This window comes from Xiphophorus couchianus, chromosome 16 (genome assembly GCF_001444195.1).
Source record: "Xiphophorus couchianus chromosome 16, X_couchianus-1.0, whole genome shotgun sequence".
In the NCBI taxonomy this organism is placed as follows: domain Eukaryota; kingdom Metazoa; phylum Chordata; class Actinopteri; order Cyprinodontiformes; family Poeciliidae; genus Xiphophorus; species Xiphophorus couchianus.
Genome location: NC_040243.1, coordinates 20,330,078 through 20,352,905, shown reverse-complemented (window position 1 = coordinate 20,352,905; position 22,828 = coordinate 20,330,078). Strand labels below are relative to the sequence as shown.

The 22,828-nt window shown below is 42.0% G+C and overlaps 2 protein-coding genes and 2 long non-coding RNA genes across 5 annotated transcripts in view; 1 reads left to right on the top strand and 3 right to left on the bottom strand.

Annotated features, from left to right (window-relative positions):
• LOC114159711 (uncharacterized) overlaps window positions 1–17,638 on the top strand; it is a 31,416-nt gene extending 13,778 nt beyond the window's left edge. Inside the window, exon 3 of the long non-coding RNA XR_003598650.1 lies at window positions 17,116–17,638. This is a non-coding gene — a long non-coding RNA (uncharacterized LOC114159711). The remainder of the gene's footprint in view (window positions 1–17,115) is intronic.
• mfsd6l (major facilitator superfamily domain containing 6-like) lies at window positions 93–6,428 on the bottom strand. The gene is made up of 2 exons (XM_028041775.1): window positions 5,200–6,428; window positions 93–3,535 (listed from the first exon to the last, which is right to left on the bottom strand). The coding sequence occupies exon 2, from the start codon at window positions 3,483–3,485 to the stop codon at window positions 1,716–1,718; it is 1,770 nt and encodes a 589-aa protein (XP_027897576.1). The 5' UTR covers window positions 3,486–3,535; window positions 5,200–6,428; the 3' UTR covers window positions 93–1,715.
• On the bottom strand, window positions 93–22,153 carry LOC114159710 (uncharacterized). The gene is made up of 3 exons (XR_003598649.1): window positions 22,141–22,153; window positions 21,793–21,798; window positions 93–689 (listed from the first exon to the last, which is right to left on the bottom strand). It is a non-coding gene; the product is annotated as an uncharacterized LOC114159710 (long non-coding RNA).
• Window positions 6,843–18,693, bottom strand: LOC114159701 (phosphoinositide 3-kinase regulatory subunit 5-like). Of its 2 annotated transcripts, none has more exons than XM_028041772.1 (18): window positions 18,530–18,693; window positions 15,480–15,666; window positions 14,952–15,052; window positions 14,788–14,856; window positions 14,528–14,666; window positions 12,867–12,936; window positions 12,605–12,782; window positions 12,350–12,512; window positions 11,037–11,105; window positions 10,136–10,950; window positions 9,922–10,047; window positions 9,352–9,486; window positions 9,170–9,263; window positions 9,005–9,081; window positions 8,819–8,912; window positions 8,521–8,600; window positions 7,565–7,680; window positions 6,843–7,439 (listed from the first exon to the last, which is right to left on the bottom strand). In XM_028041772.1, the coding sequence occupies exons 2-18, from the start codon at window positions 15,592–15,594 to the stop codon at window positions 7,292–7,294; spliced, it is 2,589 nt and encodes an 862-aa protein (XP_027897573.1). In that variant the 5' UTR covers window positions 15,595–15,666; window positions 18,530–18,693; the 3' UTR covers window positions 6,843–7,291. The 2 variants fall into 2 exon arrangements, with proteins under 2 accessions (XP_027897573.1, XP_027897574.1); XM_028041773.1 differs by having other exon boundaries at window positions 15,480–15,582.
• Window positions 22,154–22,828: the final 675 nt, after the last annotated feature.

Sequence of the window (22,828 nt, the reverse complement as noted above, 5' to 3'; positions counted from 1 at the left end):
CTCGTTATTGAAATGAACACAATGCGAAAACATTTAAGGTCTATGAAGAATTTTAAGGGCTTTTGGCCTCAAGAATCTCTCGTCACAATGCGTTTATGTTCAAATATATTTATTAGACTGTCAATACAGTATAAGACATATTCATTTGACATCAATGCATAAACAGAAATGTCAATTTCCACTGCGCAACAGCTGCCTTTGCACATTGATCAGCATTGAAAGAGGTGGAACGCTAGACTTCACAGAGATCCCAACACTTGCTGACAGGCTTCAAGTTCGCGCCTGTTAACATTAACAGATCAAAATAAAGCCTCCAGCTCTCGCACAAACTCATGTTGAAAAACAGCTTTGACAGCATTGTCCTCCACAGAGACCCAGAAGCAATCATTCAAATAGTGCTTAAGTTAAAGTTAAATACATACAGTCAAAGAACGAGCCCATCTCCGTCCGTTTAATCCTACATTTTCAGTTTAGTGTCAAGTGTGAGGGACAGAAAAGATGGCTGCAGCAGTCAGAGGTGGAGGAGGATGAAGAGCTCAGGGTGGGGTTGTAACAGGATGCCAGTCCAGTTTGGCCTGGCCCTCTGCACACGCTTTGAGTTTACTCTGCACTAGGAGGCTGCCGTGTTTCTGCTCTCATGAGGTCTAAGCTGTTGAGCTTGCATACTGAGGTTGAACCTTTGGTCCTTGCTTTGTTTTCAAAACACAACTAAGCCTATGCAACCCTTACCGTTGCAAATATGTACATGTAAACTCTTACGAGGCTCGGAGAAGAATAGCAGAATCGTTCGGTACAGCTTGAAGTGCTGCAGGATGCTGGAATGTTTTGCTAAAATTAAATTGCAATGCAATTCTGGATGGTGATGGAACCTGTCAGGGGAGAAAATCAAGTATCGTCACCTGGCGTGTGGTAATAAGGGCTGACAAGTCAGGCAATGTTGCAAATCTGATGGGGAAATATATCAATTCCAATGCCGACGTAAACTGTCTTCTAATAATATATTTTGGACAAGTTTGATTATAGTCGCACCAACTGGGCTTTTCTAGGCTGTTGCTCACTAACATTTGATCTCTGATTCTAAATTTGAACCATTTTATTTTTTGTAACGATAATAAAAACAGTCAAGAAAATATGTGTCGCACATATTTCAAAAAGGAAGTAGTTGCTGCCTTATAAGCACATGCCCCTAATTATTAAAGTTAAAATATGCCTTACTGGACACAATGAACCTGAACACATCATTACCACCACAAAACTTAGTGTTAGCCGCGTATGGGGATGATTTTCTACCGCAGGGATGGAGCAGTACCAAGAATTTTTTTTTTTGCAAAAGATCCTCAACTTTTAGCAGTAACAACCCTACAACTAATGCATGTTCATGTGTCGGATTGGCCCAGTCAATGTGAAGACCTTAATCCAATTGAGAATCTGTAAATTCAACTTAAAATATGATTTTCACAGATGCTCTCCTTCCAATCTGACAGACTTTGAGGCTTTATTCAAAGAAGAATGAGCAAAAGTCTCAGTCTGCAGATGTAGAAAGATGGTACAGACATATCCCGAACGACTTGAAGAAACTCAAAAAGGCAATTAAAGGAAGTGTTGTTGTTGGTGCAACATCGAAAATGATGGACATTTTTAGCTCAGGTGTGTTTTACCAGCTCATTACTGATCAGAGCCAATTCTGATCTCTTACCACCTGACCTCTGTCAGTTTTAGTGTCTGATTCGCCTTTCGTAGTTGTTATTGCCTCGGTCGTCCTCCATGGCCTTATCCAGCCAGTCTCTCTCTGGCTCAGATTCGGAGTCACTGGCCTCGCTTGCGTCGGCTGCCAAAAGGCGCGAGTAGTTAATCCTGCGCTGGCGTGGGGCTTTCCACTGCAGAAGAGGAAGACACGCACACCACGCCATAATTCCTATGGAAACCCCTCTGAACAACCATGTCACCCCAAGTCTCTGTGCCACAAACCCGCCGGCAAAACTCCCGAGTCCACTCCCAAGGTGCAGACACAGGGAACCGTAGACCCTCCTGACGCTTCTTTCGGCCCCTGGTGTTGCGACGTCCTCGCATTGGATCCTCACAGCCCACCAGACGCCGCCGCTGCTCAAGGTACCCAGCACCTGTGCAGGAAAGGCCGCCCAGGGTCCCCAGAGGAAGGAGTAGTAGAAGCACTGCAACCCGAGACTGGCGGCCCCAACGACGAGAACCCTCCCTGGGCTTAGGAGTTTGGATACTCTGCCAGCCAGGAGGGGGAAGACTGCCTGTGAGAGCAAAGAAAGAGCGAGGCATAGTCCCATGTGCAGCTCAGTGCTCCCGTGATCCTCCATCTGCCAAAGCAGGAAGTTCTCCACAGCCGAATTCACCACCCCGACCAGGACGATGGTGAAGGCGCAGAGTAGAGCGTGGGGGGAGCCGTGAACCAGCTGCACACCCTTAAGGAGCCCATTGGCCCTGTCTCGCTTTCTGTTCAGGTACAGAGGGAGGTAGATGCCTACGGGCAGGGCTAGAACCGCCAGGCCCGCGTAGGAATAAAAATGCACTGCGCTTCTGGAAGCGTGAGTGGCTGCTACATGACAACTGAGCTGGGCGACCACAAGCCCGGCTCCCCCGACCCCGCATACCGCCCCGAACAGACCCCATACATCGGCGCTGCTATGGCGGTCTGAGGCGTCCGCATAGTCCAGATACTCGTAAAGCCCGTCGTCAGCTGTCCACTCGAGAGGAGCCGACGCAAACTCCCACACCAACACGATGATGAGCGTCAAGTAGAAGAGCTGGTTCTGAATGTCCATCTCCTTAAGGCTCGCGAGAAATCCCAAACTGCCCTTCTGTTGGTCCTCAATGCGGTCCGATGTGATCACAGACCTCTTATTCCTTGCTGCATTCACTAAGGTGGTGGAATGCTCAACGCTCGCTACTGTCTGACTGATGATTGGCACCTCAGATGAGTTTCCTTGTGAAACAGAAACTTCAGAGTGTTCTGTATGATTGTAATTAGGCGGAGTTGTTACAGGACCAAGTTTCCACTCACTGATAGAGCTATTAGGCGACGTCGCAATGACTAAATTTGTATGTGTTGACAACGTCTGACTCCTAGTACTAGGGGTAACATTCAACTGACTTTGGCCTGAACCAGAACTCAGGTCAGAGGTGTTACAGGTGCTGCTCTGTGCGCCAGGCGTCCCTAGAGACGGGAGAAGCAGCAGCATCACAACGGCCGCAGCAGAAAACACGAGCGAGCAGTTTATCACCACCCGTCTCTTGTTGTAGCGTTTGGAGAGGAGTCCGGCTGCTGGACTCCATACCAGGGTTATGGAGTGCTTGGTGGCCATGACGATGCCAGTCATGGATGGAGACAGGCCCAGTTGGCGGAAGTACAGGGTGAGGAAGGGGAGCAGACAGGCTTTAGAGCAGCAGCAGAGGAACCTGAAGGTGGCCGTCAGAACGAGGGCGCGCTTGACGTCGATCTGTGTGTTCCGTCTCATGGTTGTCCTCCAGCAGCGCAGTGTCTCTTATATGATGTCACATGGAGCAACTGGTGGGGTTCAGAAAAGCAGACACAAACAGGAAATAACTTAGTGAGGTATTTCTTTTTATACAGAGTCTTTGAGAAATCCTTTAATCTCCCGTGGCAACCATTGAGCTGTGCGAAACGCCTGGGTGGACCTAAATTCGCCTTTGAGTACAAAGCTCCTCCTCAGAGCTGCAGTTTCCAAGCTTCTGCCTCGCAGAACAGCCCTCCCCGCGACTCCTCCACTCAGCTCCTGCAGACTAGCCAGCAGCAATTAGCAAACACCTGGTAGAACTGTGCATCTGCTGAGCTCATTATAGGAGCTGCTTCTCAGTGCAACGCTGGTAAAAACCTTGTTAAAGGGTTAATAGAGAAGCGATGTGACGACTTCCTCAAAGCAGAGCTTCAGAAAGATCAGGAGTTTTTAAAGAGACAGAGGCCCAATTTCAAGGCGTTAATAACAATGGGCATTTGGGCAATATTATGTATTTTCCAGTGCCATCTAACAGCACAATCAAGTGACTATGTCCAAAGATGGCAAAATGGCTCTTAATAATTTTGGCTAAAATTGAAGAGAACCAGACAATGTTTTTGAAATTTAGACATAGTAACAAACACAGGTTGTTTTTTTGTTTATCTCTACAATATTTTGACTGAATTCCCACAAAGAATGACACTAAAAGTAGTATCAATATGCTTTTAGATCTGATTTTCTTATTAGATCTAAAATAAGATCTAATTATTAGATAAGATGAATCTGCACATTAAAATCCTCACCTGCAATAATCTATTATCAAAAAAACATCTGTCCTTTTTTATCTTCATTTTAAATTCTCAAAATATAGATAAAATGGTGGTTCTTTAAAAAATCACAACAAATTTCCTATCATAGATATTTAGAATTATGTTTGTTGTTTTTATTTTTAAGTCGTGGCAATTGCAGCTCGAACTGAGTTTTATTTTGCTGACCGGAAAGTAAAAAATGCCAAACCATTTTGACATGTTGGAATGGCCTAGTTAAAGTGCAGACCTGAATCAAAGTGAGAATTTGTGAAAAGAAAGTGAAAAACTTGTAGGAAATGAAAAACCTCATAGGGTATGTAGACTTTTGAAGTGGCAACGTGTCAGTGGTTTCCCTGTGTAGATTCATCACCACATTACCATCCTCATATTCAACGAGGAAGTCCAAAACACTGACTTGTTTAATGTCATAATGTTAATATCACCTGCAATAATCTATTATTTGAAATATAAACGATAAAAAAAAAAACATAAAAAAACCCCTCAAATAGACAATTCAAATGTTAAAAGATTTTATAATGTCTTATTTGTTGCTGTTAGTTTGTATGTAACAGGAAACAACGCATCTTGTTGATCAGGTTTACCATAGTATAGATAAAAGAACAAGCCGACTTAAAGGCGCAGCGTATAAAATGTCTCTCCGTGCTTAACATTATAACAAAAACATCCCCAAAGTTTTTATTTACATTTACATACATGAGCATCGCACCTCGAAGCGCAAATATGTTAGTTCAGAAACAAGGGAGAGAACGGAGAGGAACACCTGTCAGGCTGGATACACCTGTCCCAGCAGGACGTCAAGACGTACTGTACATTTGTCCACGTCACGCCAAGCCCGCAAGATAAGAAGAGAAAGAGTGACACAAAGTTAGAAATGTATGCCGTACCCGGTGTTTTTCCCTTTTCCTTCCTCAAACTCTTTTACTTTTCATTTCCCGCTTTTGGTGCCGACACGACATCCAGAGGGTTCTTTCTTCTCCTCCGTGTTTAGTTCAAAACACACCTGCTGCAGTCAGGGGGGCCGGTCCATGCGGCCAGTAACTGCAACTACAAGTAGACGCCTGACGAGACATTTTTCATGGCTACAGCGCCTCCTAGTGGTCCGGATGCTGCAGTGCGCCAGAGAAGCCGCCAACGTTTTAGTGTGACAATTAAAGTCCACAACGAATACGAGAGTAAAAACAAAACAGCACTGGTTAGAAAGGCTTAGTAACTGATCGTGACATAAAATTTAATATTTAAAAATGATGTTATCAAATGGACTAAATATAAAGTTACGTGAAAAATCAGGTATTTTACAAATTGAAATAAAAATTTGAACATAATTACAAAACAAATCTAAATCCAAATCAACATTTTGAACATAAAACGTATGAAAGCAACATACATCAGGTAATGTAAATATATTAGGCCAGGGTAAGAAACTTTATGTGATAATACCAGCATAAAGAGTAAAACTACTAAAAAAAAGTTCTTTTTCTCCCAATGCTTAAGAATTTTGTGTGATAAACCAAAACAAAGTAGTGAGTGATTGTAAAGTTGAGGTAAAGTGATACACATTTTTCAAACACGTAATTCTGTTTTGATGTAAAGGCTCTGGCTGTGGACTTATGTTCATGTGTTTCACCGAATTTATGTTGATTTAAAGACATTTGTAAATAATTCAAATGTCTATTTTTTTTGTCCTCATAAGGCTAAAAAAATATTGTTTTTCCGATGGAAAAGAATATGATTTTATTTGAGTTGAGAATCAATTAGGAATTAATCAAATATAAATTATATGATTACGACCACATGGAAATAAATAGCTTACATGATCATACACATAAATTGGTTATTGACTTTAAAACAAAATTCAAAAATATCACCAAGTCAGTTTTCTATGGATGTTGGCAAATTAGTGACACATAGTAGCAAGTTTTAATTTATTCTTTATATGCATAAATACTATATTAAAGTTGGGCTTTTAATGAAGCGTTTCTTTTATAACAATCAGCTTCAGTGATTTGTAAAAGCAAGAACCGGATGGACAAATATTTGCAAATTACTTTTTTTTTCCATTAGTCTGACGTCAAATCAAATGTAACTTTTCTGTTTTAGGTCACTTCAGAATGATTATTTTCTAAATGCCAGAATAATGTGTGAGAGAATTTAATCTCAGACATTTACTTTACCAAAAAGAGAAAATATATTCTCCTGGGATCAGAATTTCCCGGGAGAATATATCTCAATCTCGTTGTAATCTGTTGATGACAATGACAAATAAATCTTATCTTATCTCTTATCTTATCTTCTCACCTATGAGAACAGTGTCAACGAGCAAGTATGGTGGTGGCACCACATTTCATTTCCGTCAACGTAGCTTTGAACTGAATTGAACTGCACAAAGTGGATAGATTGATAAATAAAGAAGAACTACTTCTAAACTCTTCAACTTGACCAAAACTACCACAAAATCACAATAAATATAAACTTGTGTAACCTGATTTGTGTTATTAAACGTAATTAAAGTCGTATGTTGTCATTTTAGAAAAAAACAAAACATTACTACGGCGATTATAGCCATGAGGAGCGTCTACTTCTGGCTGGAACTGAGGAAACATTAGTGACGTTTTCATCTGACTTGTTGAGTAGACTTAAACTACCACACATAAAAAAAACTTTGGAAATATTACGTGTACCTTTACCAGTTTTTGGCATCAACCATTAGAGCACCGAATTTATTATTTTTTTTAAAACTACTGATGTAAGACAGTGAAAAATACAGCTTTCAACACCAAAGTGTTAAGAAAAAACAGTCTTTTCTAAATAACGATATGGACATATGAACAGCACAAAATGTATTTTTAATGTTAAATTGTTAATAAATAGACATCGGCTTCTTGAAATGAAATGTTAAACCCTGTTCTTTGTCCCTATTCTTTGATTTTCCCCACTCGGTGTGTTCTTTGGGTCCTGGATGGTCAGACGGAGCTGGGGTCAGGGGTCAGCAGCGGAGAAGGCAGTGACGGGAAGGCAGAGCAGGGAGCAGAACGTCGGGTGGAGGGGCTGGATTTGGCCCGGTAGTGTTTTGTAGGACCTCCAGTCCGAACTGCTGCCTGGTTTGCTGCACAGCGACACCTCGCACCTAGAGACCGGACAAACAACCTTTAAAAACGCATTTATTTTTAAGAAAGTTTGCTTTGGATGGGGGAAAAAACCCCCCAAAATAACACGTTCCGCTTCTCTCAACCCAACGGTGGACTTCGTTACCTCTTCACACTTTGGATGAACGTCTTTTTGTCTTGATCCAGGCAAACAGCAAACGTGCTCCCATCCCCTTGGGCAGTCACTTGCATCTTGTCCACCTTCACTTCTGATATCAAGATCTGCCCCGAACACAAGAGTCAGTCCATTTTTATTTTTAAAGAAACTATCCACAAGTTTTACTGACGAATGAACGAGAATAAAAATGGAGCTGGGTACAGAAGTATGGATTTTCTCCGCAGGATTAAACAAAATAAAGGGATATTAAACAGAAGCAAATAAGAAAACCTACTGAAAACTCAGTTTGTATTTTTGTTGATGACATCACAAGAGGTACAAGAATTGAACTGCACAGCTGAAACCAGTTTTTTTTGGCAGAGTAGTGACTTTCGTACTCGCTGCTGTTTTTACTAATTTGTGGCCTTTGCAGCTTCTGGTTTGCTGCATTTCCCCTTTTGCTTCTATTTTCTGCGATTGCAGCACTTTTTAAAAATTATTTGCAACATTTTTCTGTTGCATTTTGCTTTTTGTATTTGCCTGTTTTGGAGTTGGCAGCCCGTTTCGCTGTTTGCGCCTCTCGGTCACCGTCACTTGAGTTATGGTTTTGCTGCAGCTGCACAGACCGCAAGTAAACGCTTTTTAATGCGGAATTGGTTTAAAAACATACAAATGCGGAGGAAAAAGCAAAAACTATGCACATGAAATTATTCAAACCAACTGACTTGTTGCCTTGTGCCTTCTGTGACGTCACCAGAGGAAAGTGTGCATGCAGGTTTGTTTTCAGGAGGGTGGATTTTACCCTGATTAAATAATGATCTACATTAAATAGAGAAAAGCTGACCATGACACGATGTTGTGGAGGTGGTTCACTGTTCCTGATGTGAGATTGATTGGTTTTACTGGGTTGTGGCTTTAAAACGGGATTGCAAAGTAGACTTTGTAACTATAAAACCACCCTTCACCTGGTTGTAACCCCTTTTAGATTTGGAGCTCTGCTTCTTCACAACCTCTGTCATTGTCAGCTGCAGGCCCTCTTTAGAATCTGGATACAGGAGAAAAAAAAACACAAACAAACAAAGAAAGAAAAATTGGAAAATGAACTTAAAGCACTTCATGTAGAAGGTGAAGCAGCAGAGTTGGGGTGTGGCTGGAGCTAAAATGGGGCCATAAAGGTCGTTTATAAGAAAGCTTTTTTCCCCCCAATTTTAAATTATTTTTCTTTTATGGCCCCAATTTAGCTCCGTAGGTGTGTAGACTGACCCAGCTGTTTGGACTCTCTGCATGTCTTCTGAAGGTTGATGGAGGTGCAGACCGCCTCTTTGTGCATCCAGTGGCTCCTCCCGCTGATGGACCCCTGTAAACAGGATGCAGTTGGGATTAGTTTGGGGCCGGCGGAAATAGAAACTTTTGTTTGCAAAGCAGGAAGGGTGCGTAAAGGAACAATACCTTGTTGTAGGCCACATTGAGGGTGAGAGGAACAGCCTCCCGCTCTTCATCTATTCCCAACCTTTTGCTCACAGCGCCTTCAGAAACAATGCAACACATATGAATCAGCACAAGCACGTGTGTTTTCGTTGCTTTTGTTTATGTGTGTCGCAGAGTGTGACCAACCCATGGCTTTAACAGCTCTGGCTCCAGCTGTGTGTCCGAGCTCCAAGGAATGAATGAACACTTCCTTTCTCTTCTCTCCCCCTTCCAGGGTCAGCTGTGCAAAGGAAGGACCCAGAACATTTAAGACAGGGAGCGAGGCCGATGTGTTCGATACGTGCTGCTGCGTGAGGTTGACCTCTGACCTCAGCCTGGTAGAGCTGCACCAGAACGGGTTGATCGGCGTGTCTGCAGTAATAGAGCACCAAGTCGGCCAGCAGGGGGAGGCGGTGCTCTGTGGCGCCGGTGCCGCCGGAGACATCGTCCTCCTTGGGAGCTCCCTGAGTCGTGGGAAATAAGGGGAAAAAGAAACAACAGCAGGGGTTATCTAAGGTTTGCTTTTTAAAACAAATACCATAACTAAGGAGCACCAGTTTGCTACCAGAATTGGCAATAAATATTGAAATAAATAGATGACTTGATAAAGTAATTAATGTGCCAAATATTGCGTCCAATAAAGACAGTTCCCCAACAGTGGACAGTTTACATCCTTACATCCTTCACCATCGTCCTCACTGGTGAGATAAATGAGGGACCCCAATTAGCTCTTCACACTAAACTTCAAGCTTACATCTTCAGTCTGCGTTCAAACTAAAAAAAAAGTACCACGATTTGCTTCTGGTGGTTCTACAAAAATAAATGTTATTTATTCCAAGTAAAAAACTCCTAGCCTATATTGCCTTCTGCAAAAGAATGATCATTCTGGAGTTATTTACCTCACAGAGAACTTCGGAGGACAAGCTCAGCAGACTGAAGACATTGCGCTCATACCAGGGGTCCATCATACCCAACATCTGGGCTATATCTGTTGTACTGTCCTCCACTTCTTGGCAATTTGACTCCTGTCACAATAAAGAAAAATTAAGTTAGACGTCTTAAAGATTTCTCTGAAGAAAAAGCATCAAATCTCTTGCGGAGAGTTTGCAGTACCTGCCCTTCTGCAGGCATGTGTCCTGCTCCTGGGCTTACACTTTTCCTCTTGGTGGGAACAAAGTAAAACTGCAGTTTGCATGTCCTTGTGAGCTGGGGACACTTTCTCTCTTTCTGCTGCAGGTCGCTGTACGCCCGAGCGAGCCTCCCAGCCTCTCTGTCACCCCCGAACGCGACCACCTTGACGACGGTCAGCACTTCCGCCTCATTCGCCTCGCTGCAGCTCAGAATCGGCCTCCTGCGGACGCAGATGTGCCTCTGGGGAGCGGAAGGATCTACGGGGGCCGTGGACACATTGAGATGACGAATATGTCTCATAGGGGTCCCGGAGTGTTTGAGCTGTGCCCCCATCATCAGGTAGTCTTTTGTGATGTCTCCGTTGTAGCCCATGCTCCGGACGCGGCGAGATGTGCTCGGACTGTGCGGAGTCTTGAAGAGCAAGGAGAATCGCTCCAATCCCAAGAGGGATTTGGACTTTTTCTTGGGTTTCTTTCTGACTTTCAGTTGCCTGCCTTGCCCTTCCTTGGTGTCCTCGTGCGCTGTGTCCTCGCTGAAGTCGCTTTCCACTCCTGATGAAGCAGATGGCACGGACCAGCTAGAAGAGAGAGAGTATCCCGAGAAGGTAGAGTCCCTCGAGGAAGACGAGGCGGTGGAGATCCGATGGCTTTGAAACGGATCGTCCGGTTTGCTCGAGGAGTCCTGCTCGTCTTCCTCGTCGATACTAGTGTCAAAAGTGTCATCCTCGTCGATTTTGGGGAAACATTCTGGAGGGGAGTCCAGGTCAGAATCGACTAAAAGCAGGTCTTTTAGAACATCTGGATGAACGAGAAGACAGGAACGAGAGTTGGGGAAACAATACTGACGCACAGAAGCTAAGGGAAGATGGAATATGTTGAATTACCGAAGTTGTCCTCATCCCATAAGCATGTGTGGCATTTGGGGTAGGGCAGCGTTAGGCTCTCTAAAGACCCTAAAATGAGAAAGAGATCCTTGGCTCAAACAAAAAGTGAGAATATATACGTCACAACTTAGTTTCAGAGAACTTTGTATAATTCACAGGCCTTGCAAAGGTATTCAAAGAACCACAAACCTGAAATACATTCAGGTTCGTCTGAATGTATTTCAGGTTTGTGGCAGGGATTTTTCATCTACCCCCCTACCAATGAAGGGTAAAACATAACTTTCTAGAAGAATCTAGAAAATAATTTGTAAAAATTTGAAATTCAATTTGCACATGGGAATTTCCCCCCTTTACTCTGATACCCCTAAATAAACTCACGTGCCTACAAAGTCACCTAATTAGTAAATAATTTAAGCTTGGTATAAATCAAACTGTTCTGTGAAGGTTTTATTTGAGAACATTAGATAACAAAGAACACCATGAAGACCAAGGAACACATCAGAAAGGTGGAGACGTCTAAAGCAGGGTGAGGTTATAAAACAATATCCTGAGCTTTGATGAATGGTTCAACTGCAAGCTTACTATAATGCGGCCATCCACCGTTTAGGTGGCTTTGGATTCAAAGCAGCCAATCGTGTAGAAGAAGGTGCTCTGGTCAAATGTGTCACAAATTTAACTTTTTGGGATCAATACAAAACACTACATGTGGCAGAAAACTGCTAATGCACATTGTTCCATAGACACCATTTTCTTCAGCAAGAGCAGGAACGCTGGTCAGAGTTGATGGGGAAATGGAAAGAGCTAAATTCAAGGCAATACAGGAAAACAGCTTTCAACAGACTACAGAAGACCTGAGAGGGGTTGGAGGTTCATCTTCCAGTTGGATGACAACTCTAAACTTACAGCCAGAGAAATGATGGAATGCTTTAGATCCAAAACTTGGTCATGTTTAGAAAAACCCAGTCAGTCCTATTGAGCAACTGTGGCAAGACATCACAACCACAGGTACTTTCCAAGCAATCTGGAGTTTGAGCTATTTCTCAACAAACAATTGAAATCCCAGAAGTATTAGTCTCTAAAGGTGTAAAGGTGGTACAGAGAAACCACAGAAGACTTACTGCCCTGTCTCAAAGAGCTTGAATGCATGTACATATGGAGAAAACATTTCACAAACCTATGCACTACTTTGTGTTGGGCCACTATACACAACCCCAATAAAATACTTTGAAACTTGAGGATGCATCACAACTAAATTTGGAAAAGGAGAATAGTTTTGGAAGGCACTGTATACGGGGCTTGTCTTTGTGCCTCACCGGTCTCTGAGCAACCAGAAGGGACAGAGAGACTTTCTCTGAGCTTCTCCAAGCTGCCGAGTAGTCCCTCCCTGGCAGCCGTGTGATCCGCCCCAGAGGTTGCCGTCTCCATGCTGCCAGTTATCGTCTCATAAAGCTGCTCCAGCTCATACAGCTCTTTCTCCTGAGGTTAAATCAACAAGGACGCTCTTTGACAAAAGACAAGAACAAAGTGGCACAACAACCAAAATGTCATCTGTGTTTTCGGGTGTTTACCTGCAGGGCTGCGTGGAGAACCCGCAGGTCCAGTTTGGTACCGAAAGCAGCCTGAAAGCTGTGCAGGATAAGAGTTGTTATGGTGTTCCTGCTGGAGTAATGCATGGTACTGAGCTGCTCAGAGGTCAGCTGGACCTCCTGGGGGGTGTCAGCATCTGGACTCACCAACAGGACCACTCTGATACAGACATTTACAGATATTTAAGATGTATCCAATCTGTAATTTCGTTTTTGTTACTGTGAAGCTGAACTGTGTACTTACAAAGTTTTAGAGCAGTTAAGGTCAGGGGAAATAGCCTGCTCTGTCCTTACCAGTCGCTGAAATGAAATACCTGCAATAAAAAGGCAATAATGTGTGAACAGGATCCAATAGCTCTGTAAGTGTTTTAATAGTTCAGACTCCACAACTAAAAACTTCTCAAAGCAAATTGATGGAAACATACACAAGACAGCAGTGGGGTTCATCAATGATTCTCTTTGTTTCATGGTGCAAGCAATATTTCGCACCAATATTTTGGTTGTTTTTGTCAAAATTTCCACAAATTATTTGGAGTTAAATGCCACCGAAAAAAATATATATAAACATTTGCATGTAGACGGGGGATCAACTGTACTTTAAAATGAATGAGTTTTGTCCACATGGTCAAAAGATTTGGATACTACCGTATTAGGATCTCAGGAACAATTTATTTTGTTTTGTTTATATTATTCTGAAAAATGGTGGAAATGGTCAACTGTGAGGCCACATCGGAAATTTTTTTTGTAGAGTTTTTGGCGGATAGAGTCATTAATTTGTTGCGTACATAATACAAAGCCAAACTTTAAAGAAAACTCTTTTTGAAGCGCATGTTTACAAATATTACATTTCAACTTTTTTTCTTGCGACCAACATGACTGAAAAGAGAAAGCTTCCTGAATGAATGAGATCGTCATCAGTATTGCATAAGAGAATAATTGTAATCGTTTTTTCTCACTTTCTGAATCGGACATTGAAAAGATTTTACCAGTCTTCTGGCCGTATTTTTCATTTGCCTGTCACTTTGCTGCTGATTCACATTGTGAATGTGAACCAAAACAAATGTGGCTAACACGTTTAACATTGGCCAGGACAGCTTTTGTCCTTTCATAAATTACTGAAACCATCATTTGAAAACTGAATTTTGTTACACACACAAAAAAAAAGAGCTTATTTTGGCTACCTGGGACACACTTACATTACTGTTGATTAAAAGCTGCAGTATGTAACTTTTACTAAATATATGTTTGCACATATGAGTTGAAACTGGCAGTATGTCGTGACAGTATAGTATGAGACAGACAATCTGTGAAAACGTCAAGCTCCTCTGCATTCTCCGAGTGCTAACTGGAAGCAACCAATCAGAGCCCAGAGGCTCTCTGCATTGTCAAGACTAAAATAAAGACTCTCTGCTACTATACAGCTTCTCTCAGGCAACAAAGCGTATCGTGAATGCTATTGCTAGTTAGTGTAGCCAATGATGACGGTGGATAAACAGTTTTCCTGTAATGATGAGCTGTTTCCCCGCCACTAGTACATTTAGCAGCGTGTTCACAAGTGTATTTGACAGCACCAAAACCCTCCTCCTGGCTCTGGTTGGTTGTTTTTAGGCAGAAGCTGTATATTTCTTCAGAAGGCAAAAGTAGGCCAGGGAGAAGGTGGAGTAACTCGATCTTTTCACAGATTTTCTGTCTCACGTTATACTGTCATGACATGGTGATAGTTTTGACAATTATGTAAAAAAAACAAACATATAGGTATATTCTTGTAAAAGTTACATTCTGCAGTTTTAATATGAACTGTCCTGGCCTTTGCAAATAAAAAAATGCGAAAACGTAAAACGAAACTACATTTTTTGAATGCTCAAATACGTTTTCTAAGCATTTTTATGAAAACGTTTGTTCCACCTGGCGCTCGAATCTCCTGCTCGATGACCACGAGTAAACGCTTGCTGGCGGAGCTGCAAGGCTCGGGCCAGGCCAGGAACTGGTGGAACAACAGGTAGGCCTCCTGGAGAACACAGCATCCTGCGCCTAAATGTGGGCTCTATAAAAGAGAAATGGAGAAAAAAAAAAAAAAAAAAGCTGACTGAATGCATAACCAAAATTGAAAAAAGGGAACAGTGCGCACTTGTTCCTTTTCCTCAACGCAAACAATCAAAACTCACTTTGAGAAGAGCAGCAGAGAACAGGAGAGTCAGGGGAACCACCAGTTCATACTGGCACTCCTCCAGAACCTGCGGAACAATTCAAAATCTGAACTGAAACAGATTTCAGACGTGGATGCGGGTTGCGTGCGTGTGGTTTTTTTTTTTTTTTTTTTCAAACTCACCTCCTTTGTTTTTTGCAGTATTTTCTGCAGAAGGATGAGGAAGTTGTGGGGATGCCGCTTCACAAGTTCCTCCAAACACCAGCGGCTTATGCACAGTCCAGCTTATTCGAAAGACGAAAACAGACACAACCTGTGAGCCGAGGCGCGGTTCTCTCTCTCTATCCGTCTCTTTTAAAAAAAAAAAATTTTTGTTCGTGGGGGTTCATTTTGATGTAAATCCGCTAACAGGTTGTTCCGACGATTCATACCCACAAAGAAGTGGCGAATGCCCCCCCCCCCCATATGATCCACACTCCAGTTTCTCTTCTCTATGACTTTATGAATGAAACTAGATATTTCAAAACCGGTGTGGGATGACGACGCGCGCGCGCGCGAGTCACCACTTTCATTTCCCACTTTCTCTAACCGAGCTAGAAAAGTTGTCACGCAGCTAGCTTTTGTCTAGCTAGTTGTCTCATAATTTACATGTGCATATTTTTCATCCTACAGACGTCGGTAACACTGAAAGCAAACATGTTCCTGTCTTACCATTCCAGAGCTTCTTGTCGGGAGAGTCAACTCCCAGGTGGCAGAGGCAGCGCTCGAGACTGTGCTGGATGCGATCCTCCGTGCACGAGCTCTGCTCCATCGTCTGCAAGACCATCCCAGCATCCACAGATGTAAGAAGAAAAAAAAGACAAACAAAAGAGGAAGTCCTTTCCGTTTGCCTCTGTTCCTGGTGAACCGAAAAGGTCCCGTCAGTCGACCCAACTTCCTGCTGCGGACGGCGTCAGTAAATAATGATCATTGTTTGCTCTGTCCCAGCGACAAAAACGGACCGAGCTCGACATGAAAGGCTCGCTCGCGCAGAAAGCAAGTGCTCGGACGCAGATGTCAGCACTGAAACCAGCCCGACACTTCCCATTAGTGAGTCACAAGCCATCGGAGTGGACCGGAGATGAGCTGGTGGAAAACAGATGCCACAGCTTCTACTTTTTCGGCTTCAAATTAGTCGTCCACATCTGATTTTTTTTTTTTTTTTTTTAATGACTCAGGCCTGGGATGGAAATGTTGCAGGTCTACTTCCTATCAGATCCTCCTCGAAAAGTTTTCCGTCGAGCTACACTTAAAAGCTCAAAAATCCACAACAAGAAAAAAGAAGTAACCAAGCTGTAAATCTTCAGGGACATGTTGGACTCAGAGACTCGAAGGTTGTGGTTCATGTGTACCAGTTCGGCACTGACAAAGTTATGACTGCTTTAAATAGCCAGGGCTGGGCCCACTGTACTCAAGAAGAGCTGACCAGATGTCAACAAGAAAGAATATTCGGCCTGCAGGACTATAACTCTGTGGATGACTTAGAGAAGACATTTTACATGATTGGGGATAAAAATGCATAGTCAAGTAGAGTTTGGGGTGAAATCCAGCCTTTTCTGGTTATGGTGTTTCTTAAAACTTAAACGTTTTCTGTCTAAAAGATAACTATGACGTTCTGCTTTTAGGGATTAGCTTCCCTAACTAGCCTTAGCGTGGTTGACAGCGCTAAGACCCTCCTCCTGACTCTGATCGGTTGTTTCTGGTTAGTACTGGAAGCACTAGTAAAAAGAAGAGGAGCTAGATTTTTTTTTCACATATTATCTCATACCATCACAACATTGTCACAGTTTTAACAAATATGCAAAAAAACATATTTTTTCAAATAAAAGGCTTTAAGACAGCACTCTTTAAAACTATACTCAGTAAGCTGGTTTTTTTTGTTTGTTTGTTCATTACACTGGATCATATTTTATTTAGATCGTTGTGTAAATTCCCTTCCAGTTCCAGTCATAAAGCACTTTAAGCTCAACGACAAGGCTGATTAAAGTCCTGCAGAAGAACACTCACTGTAACGTACAAACAGGTCAAGGAATGAATGATAAAAATTAAGAAAAAAAGTCTATAAATAGGAATAAATAATTAGCATAAGACAAGTCCATCCATAGTGAAGGGGAAGCAACAATAAAAACTACATCATGTTCCAAATTTGTCAGTAGAACCATTGAAAGCGTCTGGTCTGACGATCCGAGGGAAGAAATTGGACTGGAATCATTTTACACTGAATTCATAGACACAACCTGAAATGTTGGAGAAATGTTTATCTTTTTTAACTGGACCAGTCATAAAAATCAAGTGGTGGCACCAGTAGAGTTAGCATAGCCACCGATAACGGTGGATAGACAGTTGTCCTGGAACTGTAAGTCGTTTCTCCGCCATTAGCACATTTAGCAACACATTCACAAGATTGATTGACAGCGCTGAGACACTATCCCAGGCGCTGACTGGCAGTTTTTGGTGCATTTCTTCAGAAGGCAATAGTGGATCAGGGAGAAGGTGGAGATTGATCTTTTCACAGATTATCTGTCTCAACAAAGACAGTCTTCACAAATAACATTTTTTTTTTGTAAAAGCTGCATTCTGTAGCTCTAATAAAATCTTTTTTGCACCTTGGGGTACACTTTACCTTCCCCTTGACCGCAAATTATCCTACTCAGTCATTTCTTGAATAAAAGTTTGTATTTTTTTCCTTAGGCTATTTATTTCGCCGTGCTTATTTTCTGTTGTCATATTTTTACCTCGTGTGAATCTACACGCTCCGACTTGCTTGTTGTTACTTTCACACCTGAATTTCCCCGCCGAGAGACGATAAAGGGTTTTCATATTCTATTTTACCCTTCTCACTCACCTGCTTTCTTCTCCTACTACTCTCCAATTTTGCATTACTCGCTCCCGTTTCAACAGTCGACTTAGTGTCGTCTCTCGTGCGTTTTCTCTCCACAGAAGCTGCATCTGGCCTGGCGATCTGTTTGACGGTTCTGCCTTCCTGGAAGAGGGCTGACATTATGCTGCCAGCCACTAAGCGTTGTCCTTCCACTGCTTTAAACTTTTTACTTCTCTACAATAGAGAAAGTACTCTTACATCAGTTTCTTGTGCCTCTCTCCTCTGTCTTCTCAAACCACCAGTTAGTTGTGGCAGATGGCCGCAAGCCTTCAGCAGTTTGACATCAACGTTAAGAGTGACTTTTAAATATATTTTCCACTCTCAACTTCTCCTTCCTCAAAAGTGCCTGAAGTGTCCCACTTCGACAAAAGCCAGATGGTGAATTGTCCACGGAAGAAGCAGGTGGTGAACTGTTTGTAAGTAAGTTAGGGAGCGTTGTCCGGCACTACTGTGTAAAACCTGACCTGTCACGAAGCGAAAATGCCGACTGAGGCCTCACATCGTCCGGTTTGAAGACTCACTAAGTCTTTAGGTCTGCTTAATTGAGCCTAAAAAGATCAAAATTCATGCGAGCACAAATGTGATCAAACTGACACATACTTTAATAGGAAGGGGAACAGGAAACATGTAGAGCTTGAAAAAACAGTATGCAGTTGTTGTGAGAGCTTTATGAAAGAGGTTCGCTTCTCCTGTAGAGAGGCTGCGTAATAAAACTAAAAAATATATATATATCAGAAATGTAACTTCAAACACCTAAATCAGACAGAGTATAACATAAATAACATCACTTTCTCCCCTCCCCAGAGGAACTTAAATTATTTGAGAAAAACAAAACTCTTACCACTAACTCTGGCCGTCCTGGATCATCCTTTATCAACTACAGTTGAGAGGCGCCGGTAGAGGGAAATACCAGCGCCACATCCTCCTGTTGTGCTTTTTTTTTTTTAAACGGACCCTTTAACTGCACACTCAAGATGGCAAGTGCAGCAAAACAGGAACTGTCTGAGTCTTTTTGCTGAAGTGGTTTTACATTATGCACAGCTGCTGCTGGAGGCGGGGCCTTCTGTCTGACAGTGGTCATCTAAGCCAATCGGGATCAGGTGTAGCCCTGGCCCCCTGCTGGCTCCTGCTCATGTTCAGACAAAGGGGAAGGAAGGTTCACCTCATTTCTGGTCTTAGGTTTTAGCGTAGACCTCACAATAGACCCACACAACAAATTGCACAGCGTCGAGGTTCATCAATAGAAAAATCAGATGACAATGGAAAAGCGGCGTGTGACAAAATGAGCCAACCTTTGCCTGTTCGACTGGATTTCAGAAGAATCCTGTAGATTTCTACTGACAACAAGACACTGTTGTCTTGTTGTCATCAAGGCAACAAGACGGTGCCAACATTGTCTTGGCACCACAAGGCTCTGTTTTGGGCCCACCTTTGTAGCCTCACGGACAGATTTTTTTTTTTTTTTTTACCCCTCCAGGTGGTCTTTTGTGGGCTCTAGTGTCCCTTATATGACAGTAGGCTGACAGGAAACAGGGAAGGAGAGGGGGGAAGACATGCGGCAAATGTCGTCGGGTCCGGGAGTCAAACCCGCGACGGCCGCGTCGATGACTCAAGGCCTCCAAATATGGGTCGCGCTAACCACTACACCACCACGGCACGCCCCGGACAGATTTTTAATAGATTTCATAATGTCATCACTTCTATGCAGATGACACTCAGCTTTTTTTTTATCCTTCTATAATTGGGACCTCTTCAAAATATCTGAATTGCTTAAGCAACAACAACAAAACTGCTACCGTCTGAATGACTCTTCAGAAATGTTTACGGCTGTTGCCATGAAGTGTCATTCGGTAAATAATGACGCTTTTAACGCAGAGGTGCACTGAAAGTTGCCTTAAAAGCTCCTTAAAAGTGCCAACTTTGCATTATTCAGTCAATAATGAAACTTTTAATGCAAAGTTCCATTAAAAGTCAATCAAAAGTGTCAACTTTGTATTAAGAGTGTCATTATTTACCGAATGACACTTCATGACAACAGTCATAAACACTCATAAAGTCTCCTTCATGTTCATGTCAGGTGTTATGTCATGTCAGTCTCCCCTTCAAATAAAGTGTTACCAATGCTACAAACTGGTTAACAATTGTTCCTCCAACTGACCTTTGAGAAGATTGAGATAAGGACAGGCAACAGACTGGACATTTGAACTTGAGCGTTCAGCCAAACACCCGAAATTTAGATTTTATTTTTGAATAACCAGTGTCCTATAGGAAGACGCCCTCAGCAGTTTTCCAAGCTAAAAAGACGTTTTATCAAAACAGGAACCTATTATTTTTTTCTCATCTAGACCATTATAGAGCACTTTCTATGGAAAGACATTACAAATAACCTTTGAAACAATAGTTCCTTTTTGTTTTCTAGAATAAGTAGTTATAATCAGGAATCTTGGGCCCCATGACAAAAAATTAAATTGCCCCCCCCCCTTGCAGCTGCTGTTACAATTTTTTGAGTCTACCTGACCCATCAAAAGCGTCACAATTTTAAAGGCTTGCAACTGTCTTGTTTCTTTGGTCCAATACTGATAACTAGCACAATATTTACTGCTCGTGAATTTTACATGCAACATGCATGCAAGTAGGTAGCTTAAATTCTTTCTATTAGTTTTAGATTACTGCAATATCTTTCCCGACAAGCATCAGTCATAGGCAATGTGCAAAATATACATGAAGCAATCCAGACTTCTTCAAGCTGCAGTATACAACTTTAATAAAAAGTATTTTTTTCTCCAAATTTGTTAAAGTTGTCACCATGTCGTGACGGTTTGTTATGAGACAGATAATCTCAATCTCCTCCACCGGTTAATGCAATGCAATGTTCCGACCAACACAACCAATCAGAACCAGGAGGAGGGTCTTAGCGCTGTCAATCAACCTCATTCACTCACTGCTAAATGTGCTAATGGTGGAAAAACAACTTATCATTACGAGGAACATGTTTATCTGCTGTCATTGGTAGCGATGCTAACTAGACTGAGCATTCACAACAAGCTGCGCTAGCATGTTGCTGCTCATAGGGATGAGCAGCAACATGAGACTGTGATTGACAGCACTAAAACTCTCCTGTCTCTGAGTAGATGTTTCTGGATAGTACTGGGAGAAGACAGAGTAAATAGATTTTTCACAGATTATCTCTCATGCCATACTGTCACAACAAAATGACAGTTTTGACAAATATGTAAAAAAATAAAGTTTAATAAAAGTTGCATACTGCAGCTTTAATTTCACACAGGAGAGAACAGGTGAGAAGGGATCCGGGTTAGAGCTGCTGCTGACTGACTCATCTGTTAAGTGTGGTAAAAGGTACAGGTACAAGTTCAATATATTAATCTGTTGGTAATTTCTTTTCTTAATTCGCTAAATGTTAGTGAAATGGAGGCAAACAGTCTGTAGCTAAGCTAACTATGCTGAATGGTTGATAATCTCACACAGTCTACCCACCTCTCGGAGAAAAACTGGGCTACAAATTGACACTTTTACCTTTTTCTCTCTCTGTCTCTCTATTTTTTTTAAAACTTGACTTTACTATTTTTCTTAGCAGCATAGTAACAGCCACAGTCGTTCTTGTCTACCAGTCTGCTGCTGAACACCGTCACCGTCAAGCGATCCAAGCAGGAACGAATCATTTCATGCAAATCCAGGGGGGTGTTTAGTACAACTATGGATGTGTGGTTTTTGGTCTGGGAGGGGTAACATTTAAGTTTTACTGCTAAAAACAATTTTAGAAAACACAATATAATTAATTTTGTAATTGACAGGGCCCCATTTTTTTTTATTTCTATGAACAAAATAAATAAATAAATAAAATTGTGGAGGGCCCCCTGTTGGTCAGGGGCCCTTGAAATTGTCATAACGTTTCCCCCTATACGGCCCCTGGTTATAACACATTTTTAAAATCTTGAATTCAATCATTCTACAACAGGAAATAATTGTGCATAAGTGGAAGTTACCCATCTTCCCCGGAGTGGCCGTAACAGGAAAGACGGTGCGTTGCTAAGAGGTTCATGACATCAAAATTAGAAAAAGACTGTGTAATCAAGAAGGAAGAACTATTCCCTTTAGTGAGATCAGGACTTACGTTTGCAGAAGTTGCGACTGAGTGAACCAGAAAACTGGAACAAAAACAGGATATCAGTCAGAGCACCTTTTATCAACTGACCAAGCCTGCTATAATTATTGCTGATGAAGGTTGTTCCACTGGCTGCGCTTTGGTTTCCACACACAGCAACCGGGAAATACCAAATCATTTTGTTAAAAAGAGCCTTGAGCTGAAAGTACTTTCTTTCACCATCACTCAGTTCCTTTTGTTTTTTAAATGACATATTTCAGTTTTTAAGGTTTTCAGTGAAACTTCAGGTATAGTTTTTTTTTTTTTTTTTCCAGTGCTCATTTATGCACTCCTGCTTTGTTTCCCTGCTTGCTTAAATATCATGTTTGAATTAAAAGAAGTTTAGAAATGTCATCATTATTTCAAGAAAGCATTATGCTGCTGGTTGTTGTTTTATGATGACAAAATATTAATATCCTTCTCACGAGTAGTTTCAGCTCAATGAGTCCTTGTGACTGGGCCCTGGATAACGTCTTGAAGTGCTTTTTGTACCAACATAAAAACTAGATTTCATACTTAGACTATAGGGAGATAGTCGCAAGGACGCCACCTACCTGTGATCTATAGTTAGTATCCTAAAGGACTAGTTTCTTAAATATCAAGGGGTCTCAAACTCCAGTCCTCGAGGGCTGCAGTCCTGCAACTTTTAGATGTGCCTCTGCTGCATCACACCTGAATAGAATAATTAGGTCATTAAGGCTCTGCAGAACTGATCTACACAAGGAGGAGGTAATTAAGCCATTTCATTCCAGCGTTTTGTACCTGTGGCACATCTAAAAACTGCAGGACAGCGGCCCTCGAGGACTGGAGTTTGACACCTCTGAGTCACGATCAACCCAAAATTTGATTTGAAAATAATGTCGTCCCAGAAGCATACAATTATAGTTAAATATATTTTATAATAATATTGTTAACTACCATTCTGGAGGACATAAAAAGGGAAACACAAGTTCCTGATTATATGTGTGAGCGCTGGAT

Bases quoted from the DNA above. Each gene is read 5' to 3' on its own strand.
- mfsd6l (XM_028041775.1), bottom strand. From the start codon at position 3,485: ATGAGACGGAACACACAGATCGACGTCAAGCGCGCCCTCGTTCTGACG.
- LOC114159701 (XM_028041772.1), bottom strand. From the start codon at position 15,594: ATGGTCTTGCAGACGATGGAGCAGAGCTCGTGCACGGAGGATCGCATC. The intron at 12,937-14,527 runs GTGGAACAAACG...TTTTTATTGCAG, and splicing joins GCAGGAGATTCGAGCGCCAG to GTATTTCATTTCAGCGACTG. The intron at 8,601-8,818 runs GTCAGTCTACAC...TCCTGTATCCAG, and splicing joins CAGAGAGTCCAAACAGCTGG to ATTCTAAAGAGGGCCTGCAG.